Source organism: Anguilla rostrata, chromosome 14 (genome assembly GCF_018555375.3).
Source record: "Anguilla rostrata isolate EN2019 chromosome 14, ASM1855537v3, whole genome shotgun sequence".
In the NCBI taxonomy this organism is placed as follows: Eukaryota; Metazoa; Chordata; class Actinopteri; order Anguilliformes; family Anguillidae; genus Anguilla; species Anguilla rostrata.
Genome location: NC_057946.1, coordinates 28,232,950 through 28,252,959, shown reverse-complemented (window position 1 = coordinate 28,252,959; position 20,010 = coordinate 28,232,950). Strand labels below are relative to the sequence as shown.

The following is a 20,010-nucleotide window of genomic DNA, read 5'->3' as shown; positions in this document are numbered from 1 at the left end:
ATAAGAAAAAACTGTTCTGGTAATTATTTTCATGCTTTGTGATTGAACACACATTGTTTAAAAGATCCTGGTATTAACATGGCAATACTCTTATCTAGAGCAGCATCTACAGTGTTTCTTACAGTCTACTTTGTGAGTCTCTACAGATACAAGCATCCATTGAATGTAATGTAATGAGCGAAAGCTGAAACAACAGTATAGGATCTTTTTGATACTGAGCGAAATCCAGTGGTCTCATGAAGAACTGCAGTCTCGACTCAAATGTGAATCCCTGAACACAGTTGTGCCATGACGTGATTTCATGTGTGTGTGTGTGCGTGTGTGTGTATTTGTGTGTCTGTATTGGGTTCTTGTGCATGTTTATTTGTGTGTATTGGGTGCTTGTGTGTCTGTCCTTGTATTGTCTGTGCGTGTGTGTGCGTGATCTACACCTGAAATTCAAACTGGTTTTTTTTTCAGAATCCTTCGACCTCTGTCAACACTTCAGCATGTAATTCACAGGGAATCAGGTCCGAAAATAGAAACAGCTTCCCTGAGAGAGGGCCGAGAGCGAGGCAGGAGGCTGTCTGCACTGCTCCTCTGTCTCTGGGTGAGGCAAAAACTCTCTCTCTCTTTTCTCTCTCCTCTCTCTCTACCTCTCTGCTCTCTCTCTGGGTGTGTGTGTGTGTGTGTGTGTGTGTGAGAGAGAGAGAGAGAGAGAGAGAGAGATCGGGAGAAGGACAAGCAGGGTATGTGTGTCTTTGTGTATTTATTTGTATTTGTGTTTGAGTGTGTGGGGGTGGGGGTGGGGGTGGGGGCATCTAATCTCAGACAGTCTGAATGCCAAAAACCAGCGGATGGCCATCTGCCTGCCTAGCATTGACCTTATAACTCACAGATACACACAGATACACTCACATGCAAACAAATACACAGATACACACCGATAACAACAACAACAATGTCAATAATAATAATAACAACAACAACAACAACAACAACAATAATAATAATAATAAACCTAAACCTACTCAAAGCTCAAGTTTCTTATGTACTGTTGGAAAGCGTTTCATATTTTTGGTGTATCAAAAAACAAAACAGAAACCAGCCTCCCCTCTGTGCCAAGGTCAAGGTCAAGGTTTATTCTCATATGTATATATAAACACAAGTGCTTATAGCACTGAAATGCTTACTTACAGAAGCATCCTTCCCTGTGACAAAATAACAACAACGAAACACACATACACAGCGCTGTAATATATTTAAAAAGGCAAACAGCAATGCTAAAAAACAAAATAACAATAATAAAAAATGGCTGTAAAAGTTAGTAAAAATTTGTATAATTTGAAGTGAAGATCATAGTGCAAATGATTTTGTATCCACTCAGATACAAATACACACTGATGCACACATACACACACACACGCACACACACACACACACACACACACACACACACAGATGCTGTACACTCCGAAAGCACATCTGTATTTATTTAACCGTAAATGACTTCTGTATTAATTTAAACATAAACACTACTGTATTTATTTATACTTAAAACACTTCTGTACTCATTTAAATATGATAAAGAAGAAAAACCGGCCTACCCGTTCGGCTGTTCAGGTCTCCTGTGCTCCCTGGGTTAGGAGGAGGCCTACAGTGCCCCCTGGTGTCAGAACCCAGAGGATACACCACCATTTCAATTTAATTGACTTCAGCCAATTGAAGAAATATTCAAAAAATATTTTACAAAACAGTGATAGCTAGCTCACAAAGCTACATGCGGTTTCATTAATGAATGTTGTACACATTAATGTGTGTTAAGAGGTCTTCCAAGCAGCAACCTCTTACCTGTGATCTATTATCAAACTTACACTGCCCTCAGTTAGGGGTCCCTCCTTTCAATTACATCCCTTCTCCATTCTGGCCACCCAGTGACAGAGTGAGCTGAGCCACTGCCCACCATCTGCCACAGGCCAAAGACACACATACTGTATCTAGACTGCAGCTTGGGTCGTCTAATGCTCGACTCGTTACACACAGTATGGGTTTACAAGCCGTGCCCATGCCATATCAAAAACCATATACTCTAAACCATTTATTTCAGAATAGTACTGCATTTTCTCGCTCATTTGTGTACATACTATAGCTTCTTTTAAACATGTAGCAAGATTATGTCTTTATGTTGTAAGATTATGATGACTATTGTAACTACATGGATACACTAATACGTAATGACAGTTATGACCCTGATGAATAGCATCATCACTGTCTAAACCTGTACGTTATGCACATATGCAAGTGGCTCTCAATATGAGCACCTGCTAAATGCTTAAGTGTACATGTAAAAGAAGTTAGTGATGTCAATGCCGGTATGCAAGATAACTCACTTCAAATACGGTAACAGCCAGGGTAAGCTCACTGCAGCACACGGGCGCCATTGTGGCTCTAGCATTTCCTCTCTTTCCTTATAGTTCAGTGCTGCTACGGGTCCTCGGGAGTGCTGGGTCCTGCTTATGCGTGGAGTTAGCTGAGAAGCCTGTTGATTGTACAAAACATGAGTCTTCCGATGTTTAAAAATTCCAGTGAGGGTCTGTGAAAGGTTATTTAGAGGAAAAGTAAAAATAGTTGAAAGATTTTTTTAAAGATCCTCGCGCACACACACACAGTGGTATTTATTCTCTTTATTTGTATTTTGACAGGTAAGAACAGGCATTGTCCTTTGTTTTTTTTGGCATGCATAAAAACACACAAAACGTATTTAGGACAAAGATAAACTCCCAGAGAAAAATAGACTCTGATTCGGGTACATAAAACACACAGTGGAGAAGTTAAGAAAGTCCCTCTTTCACTTCGACAAATTCATCATATAAAAGCACTATTGCTTTACCTCCAGATAGAGCACTGGGCTCTGCCCTCAGGGTTGCAGGTTCAAATCCCGAACAGAACACAGTCTTTTCAGCTGAAATGTATCTTAGTAAAGCATCTTATCTAAATTTACCTTCAGCTGGAACCAAACCATAACCATGGTTATATATTAAATATACAGTGCATAATGCAAATTCAGACATCTTCAAAATAAATAAATAACATAATAACAACATAATAACACTGTCATTTCAACATAGTAATGATATAATTATAACATAGTGCATTGCAGTCAGAATCATTTGCACTTTTGTACATGATACTGTGAATTTTAGATGCTACAGGAAGGAAAAATGTAAACCACATCTAAAAGTCACTCTGGACACTAGACTGAATAACAGCGTGCACCGTGTGTCATGAGCTGGATGGTGACCTTTCTTTGAGACAGTCATTTCAGTTTAACTGCGTCAGCTTTACGCGTGTGCAGGAACAAATGCATCACATCACTCTCTACTCGGTACACACAGACACACCCACACGTATGTGTACACAAACACGAAAAGAATACGCACACATAACAGAACACACAGAAACACTGAATTCTGGGAAATTGTATTGCCATTCAGGGAAGGGAGGGACCCGGTGGACCCCCCAGGAAAGACATGCACGGGGGGGGGGAATTGGGTGGCACTGTCTCTGTGGGTGGAGTCTGGCTGTGCAGTTGTCATGGATACAGAGTGAAACAAGAGCAGCATATGATAGAGTCCAGTGGGAACTGGAGTCGGGGGTCAGAGGGGTTGCAGGTTTGAATCCTGCGCTCATGGGCTGCATTGCTATTCCACTCGACGCCCCCTCCCTGCCTGGGGGACGGACGAGATGGCGGCTGTGGCGTCGGATTTCTCCACGGTTCAGAGGTTAGAGGTCAGAGGTTAATTTATAGCATAGCTCAAGAAAGCAGGCTCAGTGCACGGCACCCTCTCTCCCTCTCAGGCAGCGTCCCCCTGTTGCCATGAAAGGGGAGGGGCCAGAATCTCCAGTCAATCAAAGTCCTGAAGCACATCACAGACCCTTTTCTCCTCCGTCAGCGTGACATCATCCGCACAAACTCTGAAACAGAGAAAAACAAGGAGATTTAAGGTCCCAAACTCAGGGAGACCAGGAAGCATATCCACAAAGCATCCCAGAGCTGCAGTGCTGATCCAGGATCTAGTTTTGCCTTGGGCTCGTAATGGATATGATTAGGGTGTGATCAGGAGGAACTGATACTAGATCAGTACTGCTGCACTGAGATGTTCTGAGACTCACCTTCAAAGTCTACATGTCCATCGCCATTCAGGTCAATGTCCCTCAGAATGTCCTCAAGGTCTCTGTGTCCCACCTGCAGCAGGACACACAGACACACAGAGCGCTTTCATCTTGAAGGGCTAAAACACACAAACACACACACACATACACACACACAGACGCACACAGATGCGCATACACACACATGTACACACACACACAGACGCACACAGACACACACAGACGCACATACACACACATGCACACACACACACACACACACACACACAGACTCACGTACGCAAAGCCTCACCTGCTGTCCTAATAACTTCTTCATGGCTTCTCTGAGCTCTGCTGTGCTGATCTCTCCATCTCCGTTTGTGTCAAACTGAGAGAGAGAGAGAGGGGGGACGGAGTAGGGCGGGGAGGAGGCGGAGAGGGAACAGGTGTGAGGTCTGAGAGATTTGCTGAATCTTTGAAGGTAAAAGAGCGATCCCCAGCCTTTCCCCTGCCCCCCCCCCAGGCCTGTCAGTCAGGCACGAAACAACAGCAAAGACCTGCAGGCCATACAAATACGCCCGTGCATCATTTATGAGCTCCTCCGAGGCTCCGGAACCACATCAGACGGACGCGAGCGCGAGGAAGAGAGGAGAGCGGAGAACGAGGCGAAGCAGAGGAGCGTCGCCCCTCCCTGCCCCCGTCACTCCGAATCAGCCTCCGCAGGAAGAGCCCTCCGTCTCACCCACTTTCATCACGGAACAGTCGCGCCGCGATGGCAACGTTAATGATTGCGTTTTAATTGCGTTACGTCACATTCGTTTAGCGGAAGCTCCTGTGCTGGGCTATTTGCAAGGCTTGGAGAAGGTAATTGCGTTCTCCTGATTTACATGAGCAATAGTGCCAGGCCTAGCTAACGTCATTCCCCGGCCAGAGAGGATGTGCGTGAAACCAAGGAGCCAAGACGCAGTCTGAGGAGGTGGGTACACAGCAGAAGTGGAAGGTCCAGAGGGCAGAAAGTAAAAGTCCTGCCGTGTGTTTCATCCACCCATGAACTCAGCCAGCTGCTTTATTTCACTAATTAGGTCTACCTCCTGGCTGAAGAATTGTCCTAATTAGTAAATTCAGGTGATTGAAACAAAATACTGGGGAGGAGGTTTACTTCCTGAACCTGGATTTTCCACCTCTGGCCCTCAGTTTGCATCTGAAGGTGGACAACAGTTCTGGTGTCCATCCAACCAATGGAAGTTCTGCCGTTCCACCCATAGGGGGCAGTACAGACAGGAACTGTGACTGGGCGGAGCAACAGTGAATGGAGAGGATAGCCAGTCTCCCTGAGAGTGAGGCTGTCATTACTGTAGCACGTAGTCCCCACGCTCACACAGTGTGTCAACACTAACTCCTAACCTCTTTGAAGGCGTCCCGAAGCTCCTTCACCCCGATCATGTCTGCGGTCTCAGCCAGCAGTTTGGGGCCCATCAGCTCCACGAAATCCTCGAAATCCACGTGGCCCCCCACTGCAGAGACACGCACATTAGGAAGCTCAGCTGTGCGCAAGTTATTTAATTTATCCGCATGCACACCTACTGCTACACACACACACACACGTACGTACACACACGCACACATGCACACACACATACACACACATACACACAACGTACGCACACACACACACACACGTACGCACACACACGCACACACACACACATACACACACGCACGCGACACACACACATGCGCACACACAAACACAGACACACACACACACACACACACACACACACACACACTCACAGTTCATGTTGATCTGCTGACTCAGCTCGATCAGCTCCATCTCTGTGGGCATGTACCCCATGGTCCTCATGCAGTTCCCCAGGTCCTTACAACCAATGAAACCATCCTTATCCTTATCAAACTCTTTAAAGGCCTCCCGCAGTTCTGTCCACAGAGAGGGGGAGGCAGGGAGAGGGACAGAGAAGAATGGAGAAAGAGATGATTTTTTGCTAAAATGAATAATTCAGGTTGAAAGACATTTATAACCTAAACACTGATGATGAAGATGATAATGATGATGACGATGATAAGAAAGAGAAGAAAGTCCAGAGCAAAGGTCTCTGGTGACACAAAGCTTCACATCACAGACAGTTAAATATTCAGTTCAAGTCAACAGAGTTCATACACATCCAAATTGAATGCTGAACATTCTACTACACACACACACACACACACACGCGTGCACACACACACACACATACATAAGAACTCACCATCCATCTCCTCTGGTCTCAGCTCTCTGTCCTGTGAAAAATACAGAGCATAGTGAAGTCCCCTAAATACGTACCATTTCACTGCACAGAAATAACACCGTATTTTATTTGCAATAGTGAAAATTAACCGTGCTTAACAACAGTTAAAGTACAAATCCTGGATACACACAGATCACATTCATACAAAGCGAAAAGAAGAAAAACCTCAAATCATAATAAAATAGCATTATCTTAGACAAGAGGGCAATACATTACCATTAACTAGAACTACAGGTATGAAAGCTAAGGTGCGGGGATTGCAAGGGAACCAAGATTCAGTATAAAAAGGTGGGTCTTCAGTGTGTGTCTGTAGATGGATAACAGTTCTGCTATCTCTACTGGGGCAGTACGGACCAGCATTGTGACTGGAAGGAGCAACTACGGAAGGAGAGGACAGCCAGTTTCCCAAGGTTGAGACGGTCATTACTGCAACGCACATGCTCTATATTCACTGTGTGTGTCATTACTGTAACACAGCCATAAGACACATTACTGTAAAACTGTCTAGGTAAGATTGTCTATTCTCCTTGATTTAAAGTCAGTGTTCTGGTGACAGGAAGTAAGCAAAATTGCTGCTTTAATTAATATATGATTTTCAATTAATCACACATGGACCCCAGGTTATTATATATTTACCCCCCAATTAATAACACATATGCTTATTACAAATATATACTCAGATGTGCATACTACATGGTTAATACTACAGATACAGCTGCGCGTACAACACTGGTAACACTGCAGATACAGCTGCGCATAGGACACTGTTAACACTGCAGATGTGAGTACAGGCTGTTACTCACAGGAACAGACACAGAGATCCAGGTGGCTGAATAGCTACTCAGTTTGAATTTGACTACAATGAGAGCCTCTTGTCTTAATGAAGTGTTAAAAATGAGTAATATTGTTTCCAGTTTTGTCTTTGACCACAAACACTGACCAAAGCCACAGACCACAAACACTGACCAAAGCCACTGAACCCAAGCACTGACCACAGCTACTGACCTCAACAAGAGAACAGAGCTGGTGACAACAGCCACAGACTACAGCAACTGAACACAACTACTGACCAGAGCTACTAAACTGACAAGATGAGAGACATACAGTGTATGTTATATAATTTAAAGTGCGTAAAGTGGTTGTGTGCAGACTTACATACTGCATACCGGCTCTCTATAATGTGTACAGTATAGCGTAAAGTGTGCGTTGTGTGTTGTGTGTTTAGTGTGCATATGACTGTGTGTAGTTTATACTTGTGGTTTTCTATTTGCCGTCTGCCTTTCACTGCCAAGAGAGGGTGGGAATGAGAGAGAGGGTTGCTAACCACACACAAACATACACACACACACACACATACACACATACAAGGTAGACCTGTGAAGAGAATGAGAAACTTGGAAAACAGAAATGCAGGTATGCTCTTTTACACAAAATACTTGCTTTTTTGCTAGCTCACTGCTTAGCAAATTAGCAAGAAGTAGCCAGTTAATGACCCTTTTCTTAAGGCTGCTAACTAGTTCACAAAGACCGGCTCTACACAGTAAAATGGTCAGTGTCAAATCAACTCTTTCAGAGCACATATGCTCGATGTTGGACTCTGTTAGAGTTGAATTAACATAGGACACTTTATTGTGTATCGTAGCTAGTTTTCTATTAGATCATTTTGTTGGCTGAACAAAATGACAGAAACAGATAATGACATTTCTGCACACCACCAGTGTGTGTATGGTGCATTGTGTGTATACTGCATGTCTGTGTTTAGTATACACCATGTTTATTGTATAGTATGAGTGTGTATAGTGTACTGTGTGTACAGTGTGTGTCTGTGTGTAGTATATACCATGTTTAGTGTATGTGTATAGTGTATTATATGTATAGTGTGTGTCTGTGTTTAGTATATACCATGTTGAGTGCACAGTATGTGTATATAGTGTGTCTGTGTGTAATATATACCATGTTGAGTGTACAGTATGTCTGTGTATTGTGTGTTCTATGTGTGTGTGTATACCAGTGTACAGTATGTGTGTGTATAGTGTATTGTGTGTAGTACATACCAGTGTACAGTATGTATGTATAGTGTATTGTGTGTAGTATATACCAGTGTACAGTATGTGTGTGTATAGTGTGTATGTAGTATATTCCAGTGTACACTATGTGTGTATAGTGTATTGTGTGTAGTATATACCAGTGTACAGTATGTGTGTGTATAGTGTATTGTGTGTACAGCATGTGTCTGTGTGTAGCATATACCAGTGCACAGTATGTGTGTGTATAGTGTATTGTGTGTACAGTATGTGTGTATAGCGTATTGTGTGTACAGTATGTGTGTATAGTGTATTGTGTGTACAGTAGGTGTGTATAGCATATCGTGTACAGTATGTGTGTATAGTGTATTGTGTGTACAATGTGTGTGTGTGTAGTATATACCAGTGCACAGTATGTGTGTGTATAGTATTGTGTGTAAGTGCATATGTCTGTGTACGTAAGTATATTACGTGTACAGTATGTGTGTATAGTGTATTGTGTGTACAGTATGTGTGTGTGTGTGTGTAGTATATACCAGTGCACAGTATGTGTGTGTATAGCATATTGTGTGTGCAGTGTGTATAGCATATCGTGTGTACAGTATATGTGTGTATAGTGTATTGTGTGTACAGTATTTGTGTATAGCGTATTGTGTGTACAGTATGTGTGTGCATAGCGCATTGTGTGTACAGTATGTGTGTATAGCGTATTGTGTGTACAGTATGTGTGTGTATAGTGTATTGTGTGTACAGTAGGTGTGTATAGCGTATTGTGTGTACAGTATGTGTGTGTATAGTGTATTGTGTGTACAACATGTGTCTGTGTGTAGCATATACCAGTGCACAGTATGTGTGTGTATAGTGTATTGTGTGTACAGCATGTGTCTGTGTGTAGCATATACCAGTGCACAGTATGTGTGTATAGTGTATTGTGTGTACAGTATGTGTGTATAGTGCATTGTGTGTACAGTATGTGTGTATAGCAGTGTATTGTGTGTACAGTACGTGTGTGTATAGTGTATTGTGTGTACAGTATGTGTGTGTATAGTGTATTGTGTGTACAGTATGTGTATAGTGTATTGTGTGTACAGTATGTGTGTGTATAGTGTATTGTGTGTACAGTATGTGTGTGTATAGTGTATTGTGTGTACAGTATGTGTGTGTGCAGACTTACGTACAGCCTGCCGGCTCTCTGCGAATCCCTTGCGCAGGAAGATGCAGGCGGGCCCCAGCACGTTGTGCATGAGGGCGCAGTTCTGGGCCAGTGCCACTAGGGGCTCCTGATAGGGCCCGCCTGCCCCCCCCTCCTCGCAGGACTGCACCGCTCTGTAGCTCCTCTTCTGGTCCTGCAGCGCCACCCAGAGACACACACAATAAATAACAGGCTGCATACCATATGGTGGGGGGCGGGGCGGAGAGAGGGCGGGGCAGGGGGCAGGGGCGTGGCTGCTGGGAGGCAGAATTAGGGGAACACGTGTGTCAGTATGCCGTTGGTCAGGCAGAAAACTGGAGCGACAGACAACAGCTGCTGCGTCACCTTGCCAGTCTCGGTCCGTAAGTCCGTCAGTCAGCTTGACACATGCTAGCATGCCTCCATTCATTCGGAAGCACAGAGAGTTCAGCATGTTTGACCCCCTGCTCAATCCTATAACCCCCCCCCAACACACACACACCCTACACCCCACCCTGACAAACATAAACCATCAATGGGGGAATGTCAAGTTACCCATTCCTCCATTCCACCTCATGCACTCCACTCCCCCTGGTGTTCACAAAATGCCACTGTACCTGGGATAAGACCCTCTTTGCTTGCTTTGATTGATGAGTGAGCCACACCCCCTCATTTACATACAATTTGAAAATATAAAAGAAAAAAAGAATTTCCATTTCAGTTTCTATTTTCAATTTCACATTTTATCATGGCATGATCTTTCTAAGTACTATCCATTTGGCAATTTTCTACATCATGTTTAAATCTGCCCTCCATGCTCCTCCACACTGCATATGTTATTAGCGATATGAACAGTGAGCGGCATTCTAGGTTTCCACTGAAAGCTAGGTATAAATCCAAATATCTGGCAGTAAATTTGCTAAATATTGTTACGGTGCCAAATTATTGCTACGGCAACCTTTGCCTTTTCCAGGACAATTAGAGAGAGGTAGGAAGAGAGGGGGGTGGAGAGGCGGGGCAGACAGAGAGGCCCAGGGGACCGCGTTTGTCAGCTCAGGTTAGGCGCTGTGGGAGCAGCAGGCTCGGGCTGGAGCACCCAGCCGTGTCACCATAATGACCAATTAGCCCCATGGCCCGAGCGCCCTCAGCTCAATTACACTCCAATCAGGGAGGAAACTCCAGGTTGATTAAAAAAAAAAAAAAAGAGCGACGCTCCTCATCAGAAACCGCCGAAAATAGCCCCTGCCGCTGTGGCAGACGAGGGCGAGCACATCCACAGACTCACACGTTTCCTTGCTGAGGCCGGCGCGTCTGTCTGTCTGTCCGTCTGTCTGTTAGTGTCAGTCAGCCGATTGACTGACAGCCCACTGACAGACAGGCGGACCCCCTCCACTTTACTGCAGGAATTGTGGGTAATGAGTCGAGTATTGCAGGGCAGGATGTACATATGCACAAATATAGCCTCTTAATCTGTTTTAGTTATTCCTCTAGCCATGTTTCTCTATCACTCCCTCCCTTTCCCTCTATCTCTCTCTCTCTCTCTCACTCTCCCTGTTTCTCTATCATTCTCTCCCACTTGCAATCTCTCTCTCTCTCCCTCCCTCTATCCCTTCCCCTCCCTCTGTCAGTTCAGTTTAATGGTAATGCATTGGTAAGACAACCAGGGCTATATTATCAAACGGCATACAAAATGCAACAATAGTAAAAAAAATGTAAAAGCAAAGGTAAGAAAACTGATACAATTTTCTTCTCTCTCTCTCTCCATCCCGTTTTTCCTTATTTCTATTCTGTTCATATCTCTCTTCCAGCCCCCTCTCTCTCTCTCCCCTGTTCTTTCTTGTGTTGAGAGGATGTTGAGGGCTCGACACCCCTTACAGGTAACACACTTGCACACACGCTCCAGAATGTAACGATCAGTCCATCAATAACACACGCACGCACTGCCGCACATTGGAACACACACACATACAAACACACACATGCACATATCTACACACCCACATTTGCACTCAAACACACATGCATACATGTCACAGCTTTATTTCAATGATTCAGCCTCAAAACTTTCAGATTTCAATCAGTTCTGTTTTTCCTAGAATTGTCAATTCCACCTTAAAATGGCAAATTGTTTTGGTGTCACAGGCTGTGATGTTTGAGTGAAACCAACAGGATTAAAGACCCCAGGTTACAGAGATGGAAAGGAAAGACATTTTGTAAGAAGCAGGATTGTTGTGTGGGATAACACTGAAGTTTTCCCATGTGTTTTGAACAAATATTTGAATTTGTTGATACTCCACATCTCAGGTTTTTTTTCTCCATTGCTCTTTAAGGCAGATTGCTCATAGTTTTCTGGTCCACTACTTTGCAAGGTTGACTGGTTGGTCGATTGATCGATCAATTGGTTCCTGTTTTGAACCCCCCCCAGTTTCCTGTTTCCTGTGTTTGTTATTGTTGTTCTTGCTGCCAAAGCCTGACATGTAAAAGGCATAAAAAGAACAGACATCAGTTCTGAGGTCTGAGCTCGGATGTTACTATTAGTGACCCATTAGACACACATTCTTAGATTCATAAATATAGTTACAGTTGGTACAAGTTTTATGTATTATTGTTAGGAAATGAGTACAGGGTATGATTACGGCAGCCACTGTTTCTACACCATATGACGCACAGGGATTAAAACTTGTATTGCAATCAATATCCTCAAGGGGGCCCCATAGGCACTGGATTGGCCCAATCATCTGACCAATCATACAATCAGTGGTTAAGTGTGACCCTCATGAAAGCAGTTTGCATTCCTAGCACATGGAGGGGAAGGACAGTACGCATGGAAGGAGAGTGAAATAAAGAAATCACGTCTTTGAGGGACTGGTTAAAATGCCTGGTAAACCGCACACAGACGGATTCGATACGCTCTGCACTGTTCGCAATTTATCAGGCAACACAAGACAACAAAGGGTCCGTGTTTAAAATCACAAAGAGATCATCAAAAGTCTTTTTTTCTACAGAGGATAACAATTGAGACTTATGCGTCGGCAGGACAATGGAGTGCTCTAAGCAGCCGATCCGCAATCTGACTGATGCGTTTCAGAGCGCAAACATTTCACTAGAAAAACAGGGTGGCCCCCAGATCACACATATTTCTCGATAAGCGCGCAGCCGACGGCGGGGAAACGGCATCCGTAAAACAGCTCGGGCTGAAGCGAGCAGCTTCAGAGGAAGATTTATCGCACGGGTTTTAAAGCAGCGCTCGAGCAGCAAGTGTGCGCCTCGCGCCACTTTTAATGAACGCAGTAACGAAGCGGGGTTCAGACCCAGCGATAAAACGCCCTGCTGAACCGTGCAGAACGAGGTCTGAGCGCAGTCGAAACCGTAAATGTGTCAAAACTCCGAGAGAAGCTGGCAGCACATTACAGCCCTGACGCACTCCAAAGGAAACCTCCAAGCCACAAACACATTTCTGGAGGCTGTTAGTGTCTTTAACACCGAGCAAGTCTACACACCTCAGTAGACAAAACTCCCTGTAGACTTGATGCCAGAATTTTAATAGAACTGTTCTTCCAAACTCGTCCATTACAGATGATTTGCACAGAAAAACAGCAGAGCAAAGCCAACGGGGGAGTTATCAGAGAAGCAAAAACCAAACAATTATCATCCATCTGACCAACGCGGATACACTGAAAGTCATAGAACTCCATTGTTGTCCAAAGAAGTATTAGAAGTCAAAGAGACATACTGCCCGGCCATAATCCACCATTACCATGAACCTGGCCTTTGTCATTTTTACTGAAACAATTTAAAAAATTTAAATTTTATAGAGTGACAACGATTACTTTTTTCAGTATGTGGGAAGTCGTCTGGTGCAGCACTGAAATACTGAAAATAACCATTGAAAAAAACCAATTTGCTCCATTTTGAAGTTTTTTAAATTACACTGGCCATGTTTTTTTGTGATAATAGCATTTAGCATTTTCTGAAAATTAAAAACCCATCTTTCTGAGCTTTATTTAATGACTTCAGCACTCAAATGAAGTGAATGGGTTTCCTGGTTGGATGCTAAATGTCAAAATGTCAGGAAAATGTCAGAAAGTGGAACAGAAATGTCAGAGTCGGACAGAAACATTTTCGGGTTCTGTATTTTCATAGGCGATGTTGATGATATTGGAAAAATGAAAATGACCGGTCATTCTTTAATATTGTATGTCGTAACTCACTATTTGTACTGTTTTAATATTGCGTCTTCACCGTTTGCTTGCCTGTGGCAGGGCTCGTCTGAAAGGGAGATCTCGATCTCAGTAGGACCTCCCTGCAGAAATAAAGGTTTTTAAAAAATTATGAAATGAGACAGGAAAGGCTTTTCAGTTACTGGCAGAAAACCAACCAACTCTGTCAATGCATAATGATTGTGCCTCATCACATGGACAGATTTTCACTGAGCATCATTAAAAAAAAAAAAAAAAAGGCAAAGGATACTTTTTAAAAAAAATGACCATCATTAAATTTAATCACACAGTTTAAACCTTACATTTTCATTTATTTTCAGTTAATCTATTCCAATTTGTATTACCCCTGCTGCAAACCATTTCATTATTATCAAAAGCCTACTTATCATTTTACCCGCAGGTGATATAACTGTACTTTTTATGTGTGTGTAGACTACTTCCCGCATATTTTAAAAAAGCAATACAGCACCATAAAAATATACCACTGCCACATGTCTGCGGTTCTAACGATCACGCCGAATGTAGTGTTTGACAGTGTGGGGGACATTATTGTCAAGTGGCTGTTCATGCCCGGGGAGGTGTGATGTCATAATTGTCTAACACGTGTCATCACAGAAGGCTCTACTGAGGGATGACTGGAATTCAGGTGCTGAGATATCTCCCCTTGCTGTTCTGAACCCATAATGCCCTAGTTCTTCCTGTTTGTGTGACTTACACTGTGTGCTGTTCAGTGTTGTGGCTGCCCCGGAGCACCTACTAAATACATGAATAAATAAATACATCCTCGGATAAAGACATGCAGTCACCCAGGAGCTCATCAGTTCAAGAGACCATGAGGAGATATGCACACACATGCATGCATAGTCACAGACACACACACACATACATGCGAATACATATTCACACACCGCACGCGCACACACACAAATGCACTGCATGTGCGCACACGCACAACACCCCACCGCACGACGCCACAACAACACGCTGCACGCGCGCACACACAGCCACAGCCACTGCACGCACACACACACACTCGCTCACGCACGCGCACACACACATGGCGCACAGACACACACAATAGCAGGTTTGGCCGTGGGAGCAGTGTCACCACCTCAGCCCCCGGGGCCCCCCTCTCCTCGCCCGTTCCGGTGCCCCCTCTTCCTGTGCCCCCCCTGAGTGACCTTGGCTCTCCATCTGCTGGTGCCACGCTGACGGTGCCAGCTCTGCCCCGGCTCCTGAACACAGCCTCTCCGTGGCAGTCACACAACCCATGGAAACGGCCGTCTAAAACACAGAGTGGCCCTGTGCTCTTTTCACTCTGTGCAGCATCACCTGTGCTCTTTTCACTCTGTGCAGCATCACATGTCCCTGCATGTCAGTTTCTGGCACGGCGTGAAAATGGCACGTGCCCTCAACAGGACAACCCCCACCTGTAGGGCTTACCTGCTACTTACACCCTAAAATCTGCAAGGAGTTTACAACCAAGAAACCAGGCGCGGGGAGTTACCTGTGTAACCAACTGCTTTAATCGACACATTTAATTGATCTGAAGTCCGGAGTAACACTGAGAACCAGCAGAGCCTGGAGCTCTTCGAGACTGAGGACCGCATACGCACTGAGTACCGTGTTTAATGAATGACTTTCCAACCAATCAGACGGGTTGACTGACCGGCACACAGATGTAGTTTTTCTCTGAGAGTCTGTAAGTGTTTACCAAAGCTCCTCCCACCAGGAAAGGAAGATGAGATGAGGCTCATTTGGTCAGAGTGACATGATCACTTAGACACACATTTTCAGTCACTTCGTTGACTGAATTATTGGCATTAACTCAGAATGTCCATGCTGTTGACATTGAGCTGACCTTTGTATTATGCCGTATTTTTCACAGGTAACCTGAGAAGCAAAAACAACCTTAAGACCTTTAGCGCAGGAAAGCTAAACATCCAGACAGCACCCTGGCTGCATTCCAGAAATAAAGGGACATACAGGAGTGGGTGTTAGCAGGTGCTGTCCCACAGTGGGTGGAGTCAGAGGTGCAGGAACACACAGGAGTGGGTGTTGTGGGCGGAGTCAGACACACAGAGGCATTCTGTCAGGGCTTGTCCCTCTGGCTCAGACACAGCTTCTGCACCCCAGTCTCTTTAAGCTCTTTAAGCCGCCATCTGGTTATGAGCTCTGAACCCCACAGCAACAGAGCTCTTATGCACAGAACCCTCAACAAGCCAAACCCTTAACACACTGAACCCTAAACACACTGAACACATATAACACTGAACCCTAAACACACTGAACACTCAATGCACTGAACCCTAAACACACTGAACACTTAATGCACTGAACCCTTAACACACTGAACACACAACACACAGAACCCTTAACACACTGAAGGCACTGAATCCTTAACACACTAAACCCTTAACACACAGAACCATTAAAGCTCTGAACCCTTAAAACATTGAACTCTTAATGCTCCAACCTCATAAAAGACTGAACACTGAACACAGTGAACCCTTAACATGCTGAATCTTTAACACACTGAGCGTTTAACGTGGTGAATCCTTAACACACTGAACCCTAAATACACTTAACCCCTAAAACACTGAAACCTTAATTATCAAAATCCTTAAAACACTAAATCTTTAAAGCAGAGGACTCTTGGCATAATGAACCCTTAACATACTTAATCCTTAACACAGTGGACCCTTAAACAGATAGTTTGCTTTTTGGTGGGTTTTATTTTCATTGATGCTATTTAAATTGTAATGCATGATTTTGATTGGGCCAGATAGTGCTGTGTGAGATGAAGGATATTTCAGATACTTACACAAACGGCTTCATAAAGGCTGGTAAAGGAGCTTTTGTGAGTTTGTGAAAATGCACTTGAACCTACAAAGCGCCGCGTACAGTGACGTTGCCTCCAGAGAATATACAGACAAAAACAATATTTGTATCGCATTTATGTACAATTATAAACTTAAGTATTAATTTTCACACGGTATAATGATGGTAATTATTGAGTACAGCAGTCTGAGGTTGCATGCACCATAAGAAATTGTTCCCACCAAAACATTCATTCAATAGTTTTAGTGATTAAATAACTTTCCAGTCCTAAACCCAGGACTCTCTCCCCATTCGCTCTGGTGCACTGTGTGGCCCTGCGATGACTACCAGCAGTTCAGCTTTAAAGAGACGCGTGAGGAGGGAGTGTACAGTAGGTTTGTGTGCAGCCCACTCGGTTCATCCTCTAATGCATCTGGCCAGTGCATGTGGGCATTGTGCCCTCACTTCAATCAGCATAATGAGGGAAAACAAATAATCACCATATTACCCTGGTAATTCTGTCATCACCCCAGTGACAATTCATTACCACGGCAACCGGTAGTACTGAATTCTGGAACAGCCCTACAACATACTGCACTGAGACCACTGCACACTGCACTAAGACCACTGCATACTGCACACAGACAACTGCACACTGCACTGAGACCACTGCACACTGCACTGAGACCACTGCACACTGACCACAGCACACTGCACTAAGACCACTGCATACTGCACACAGACAACTGCACATTGCATTTAGACAACTGAACACTGCACTGAGGCCACTGCACACAGACAACTGCACACTGCATTTAGACAACTGCACACTGAACTGAGACTTTTGCGCACTGCACTAAGACCACAACACACTGCACTAAGACCACTGCACACTGCATTCAGACCACTGCACACTGCACACAGACCACTGCACACTGCTCTCAGAAAACTGCACACTGCACTAAGACCACTGCACACTGCACTGAGACCACTGTACACTGCACTAAGACCACAACACATTGCAATAAGACCACTGCACACTGCATTCAGACCACTGCATACTGCACACAGATCACTGCACACAGACCACTGCGCAATGCGCTGAGACCACTGCAGACAGACACTGTCACACTGGATTTAGACTACTGCACAGAGACCACTGTACACTGCAATAAGACCACAACACATTGCACTTAGACCACTGCACACTGCACACAGACTACTGCACATTGACCATTACACAGTGCACTCTGACAACTGCACACTGCACTCCACACACATGTACCACGGTATGCTGCAAACATCACACTGGCCATTTCTAACTGCTAAGTGCTGATTGACCGCTGGAAACTGGCGGGCCAGTAGAAACACAGCCCTCTGGCTACAGTATTGTGGCTTACAGTAGGAAGTATAGTACAAGCACACCAGCATGTGACCCAGTGTAGCGCTGTACATTAGACTGCAACACCTGCCTGACAGTACAGTAACCCGTGTTAGACTTTAGGTGTGTTCCAGTGCTGTGTGTTTATAGGTCAGGAACAGTGCCTTGCGTCTGTGCGGGCATGTGCGCCTGTGTTTGTGTGTGTTTGTGTGTGTGTGCGTGTGTGTGTGTGTGTATGTGTGTGTGTGTGTTATAAAATAGGCAGCGGTCTGAGGTAGCACAGCAGAACTGAGCAGCCGGGTTTAGTGTGCTGATCTATGCTGACACACAGTCCAGTCCAGCGTACCCGCTAGTCACGTAGCACCGCTCCGTGTCAACACCCAGAACCGTGCGGTTGCCCCGGAGGCAAACAGGTCCAGTTGGGCGCACGGAGGTCACAGCAGTCAGAAAGCAATACAGTCTGCAATACATTACAGTCAAAACGTAGGCGGTCAGCGCTGACCGGGTCCAGTCAAGCGCACCGCAGTCAGTACAGCGCCCACAAAGCAGCAAACGCACAGGTGGTCCGAGCCGACCGGTTCCGGTCCGGCAGACAGCGCGGTCTCTCTTACCTTCTTGGAGAGGTTTCTGAGCGGAGACTTTATACAGTTTCCCATTGCTCCTGTCCATCAGTGTCTCTGTGTGTGTGCACACGCATGTGTGTGCGTGAGTGTGTGTGCCTGCGTGCGTGCGCAAATGGGGAAGGGTTAAGGTGCACCCGGGTATATTTTGGGAGAGGATGGAGATGGAGAGAGACAGAGGACAAGCGAGAAAGAGAGAAAAACGAGTAAGATGAAAGGGAGGAGAGGACACGGAAAGCCCAGGGTGAGATGGAGAGATGGAGAGACAGAGACACAGAAAAGCAGGAATTTATCGGAGATGCAGGCGCTCAATGCAGAAAGTGCAAGATTGCTCATTCATTTGCTCACACTCTCTCTCCTCCCTCTCTCTTTCTCTCTCCTCCCTCTATTTCTCTCTCGTCCCTCCGTCCCTCTCTCTTCCATCTTCCCTCCCCCCTCGCTCTCCTCCCTCTCTGTCTGTCTCGTATCTCCCTCTCTACCTCTCCCTCCTTCCCTCCCCCCTCGTCGCTGTCCTTCCTCTCTTCTCGCTGCCTCTCTCCGTTTCTCTCCTCTCTCTCTCTCATACAGTTTTTAACCCGCCCATCCGAACAGATGAAGCAGAGATGGAGAGAGACTCATTGGGACAGGCATATTACCTTCCCCTGAGCGAGAGCCAGAGACACTAATCCAAACACACAAGCTCTCGCTTGCGCACACACACACACGCACACCCACCCACACACACACACAGTCCTGTACACTCCATTAAACAGGCAAGGATGTGGGGCTGTGTTGCTATAAATAACACACACACGTGCCCTTTCTCTCACACGCACACACACACACAAGGCTCATGCCCTCTCTCTCACACACAACTCATATGGCCTCTCTCTCTCCAAGATGCACATACTGACACACACACACACACACACACACACACACACATACACAGATACTGACTCTCTCATACATGCATATAAACACACATACACAAATTGTGAAGCATGCAAGCTCTTTCCTCTCTCCATACACAGAAACACACACACACATTACAATGTCAGTAAAGGGCAGTAGGTTGAACAGAGTGAAAAATACAATAATGACCTGTAATGGGTGAAGGGGCCATTCTTACTCTACTTTAAGATGCATGCGGTGCCTACCTGGAGCAGCACACCCATGTCCTCTACTGAGTCACATGACCACTGTAATCCCCTCCCCTCTTCTTCTCTACCTCTCTTTCCCTTCTCTTTTATTGTTGGTCATCTTTTCCTTTCCCTCTCTGTATACTCTCCCTCTTGTCTCATTCTTTCCTTTTCAATTCCCTCTCTCTCTTTAACCCCATCTCTTCCTCTGTGTCT

General features: G+C 45.0%; 1 protein-coding gene and 1 long non-coding RNA gene across 5 annotated transcripts in view; both read right to left on the bottom strand.

The window, feature by feature from the left end:
* Positions 1-2,648: 2,648 nt before the first annotated feature.
* The window catches only part of LOC135239353 (calcium-binding protein 1-like), a 29,781-nt gene continuing 12,419 nt past the window's right edge, over positions 2,649-20,010 (bottom strand). For 2 of the 4 annotated variants that reach the window (XM_064307953.1, XM_064307955.1), the window contains exons 2-8: positions 9,640-9,807; positions 6,399-6,429; positions 5,926-6,069; positions 5,536-5,645; positions 4,445-4,519; positions 4,153-4,225; positions 2,649-3,954 (exon numbers count right to left, since the gene is read on the bottom strand). In XM_064307953.1, coding sequence (XP_064164023.1) covers positions 3,929-3,954; positions 4,153-4,225; positions 4,445-4,519; positions 5,536-5,645; positions 5,926-6,069; positions 6,399-6,429; positions 9,640-9,807 — 627 coding nt within the window. In that variant the 3' untranslated portion in view covers positions 2,649-3,928. Of the gene's footprint in view, positions 3,955-4,152; positions 4,226-4,444; positions 4,520-5,535; positions 5,646-5,925; positions 6,070-6,398; positions 6,430-9,639; positions 9,808-18,664; positions 19,114-20,010 lie in introns of those variants that run through there. The other 2 variants (XM_064307956.1, XM_064307954.1) reach the window with 2 other exon arrangements.
* LOC135239355 (uncharacterized) lies at positions 15,347-18,657 on the bottom strand. The gene is made up of 2 exons (XR_010325354.1): positions 16,245-18,657; positions 15,347-16,186 (listed from the first exon to the last, which is right to left on the bottom strand). It is a non-coding gene; the product is annotated as an uncharacterized LOC135239355 (long non-coding RNA).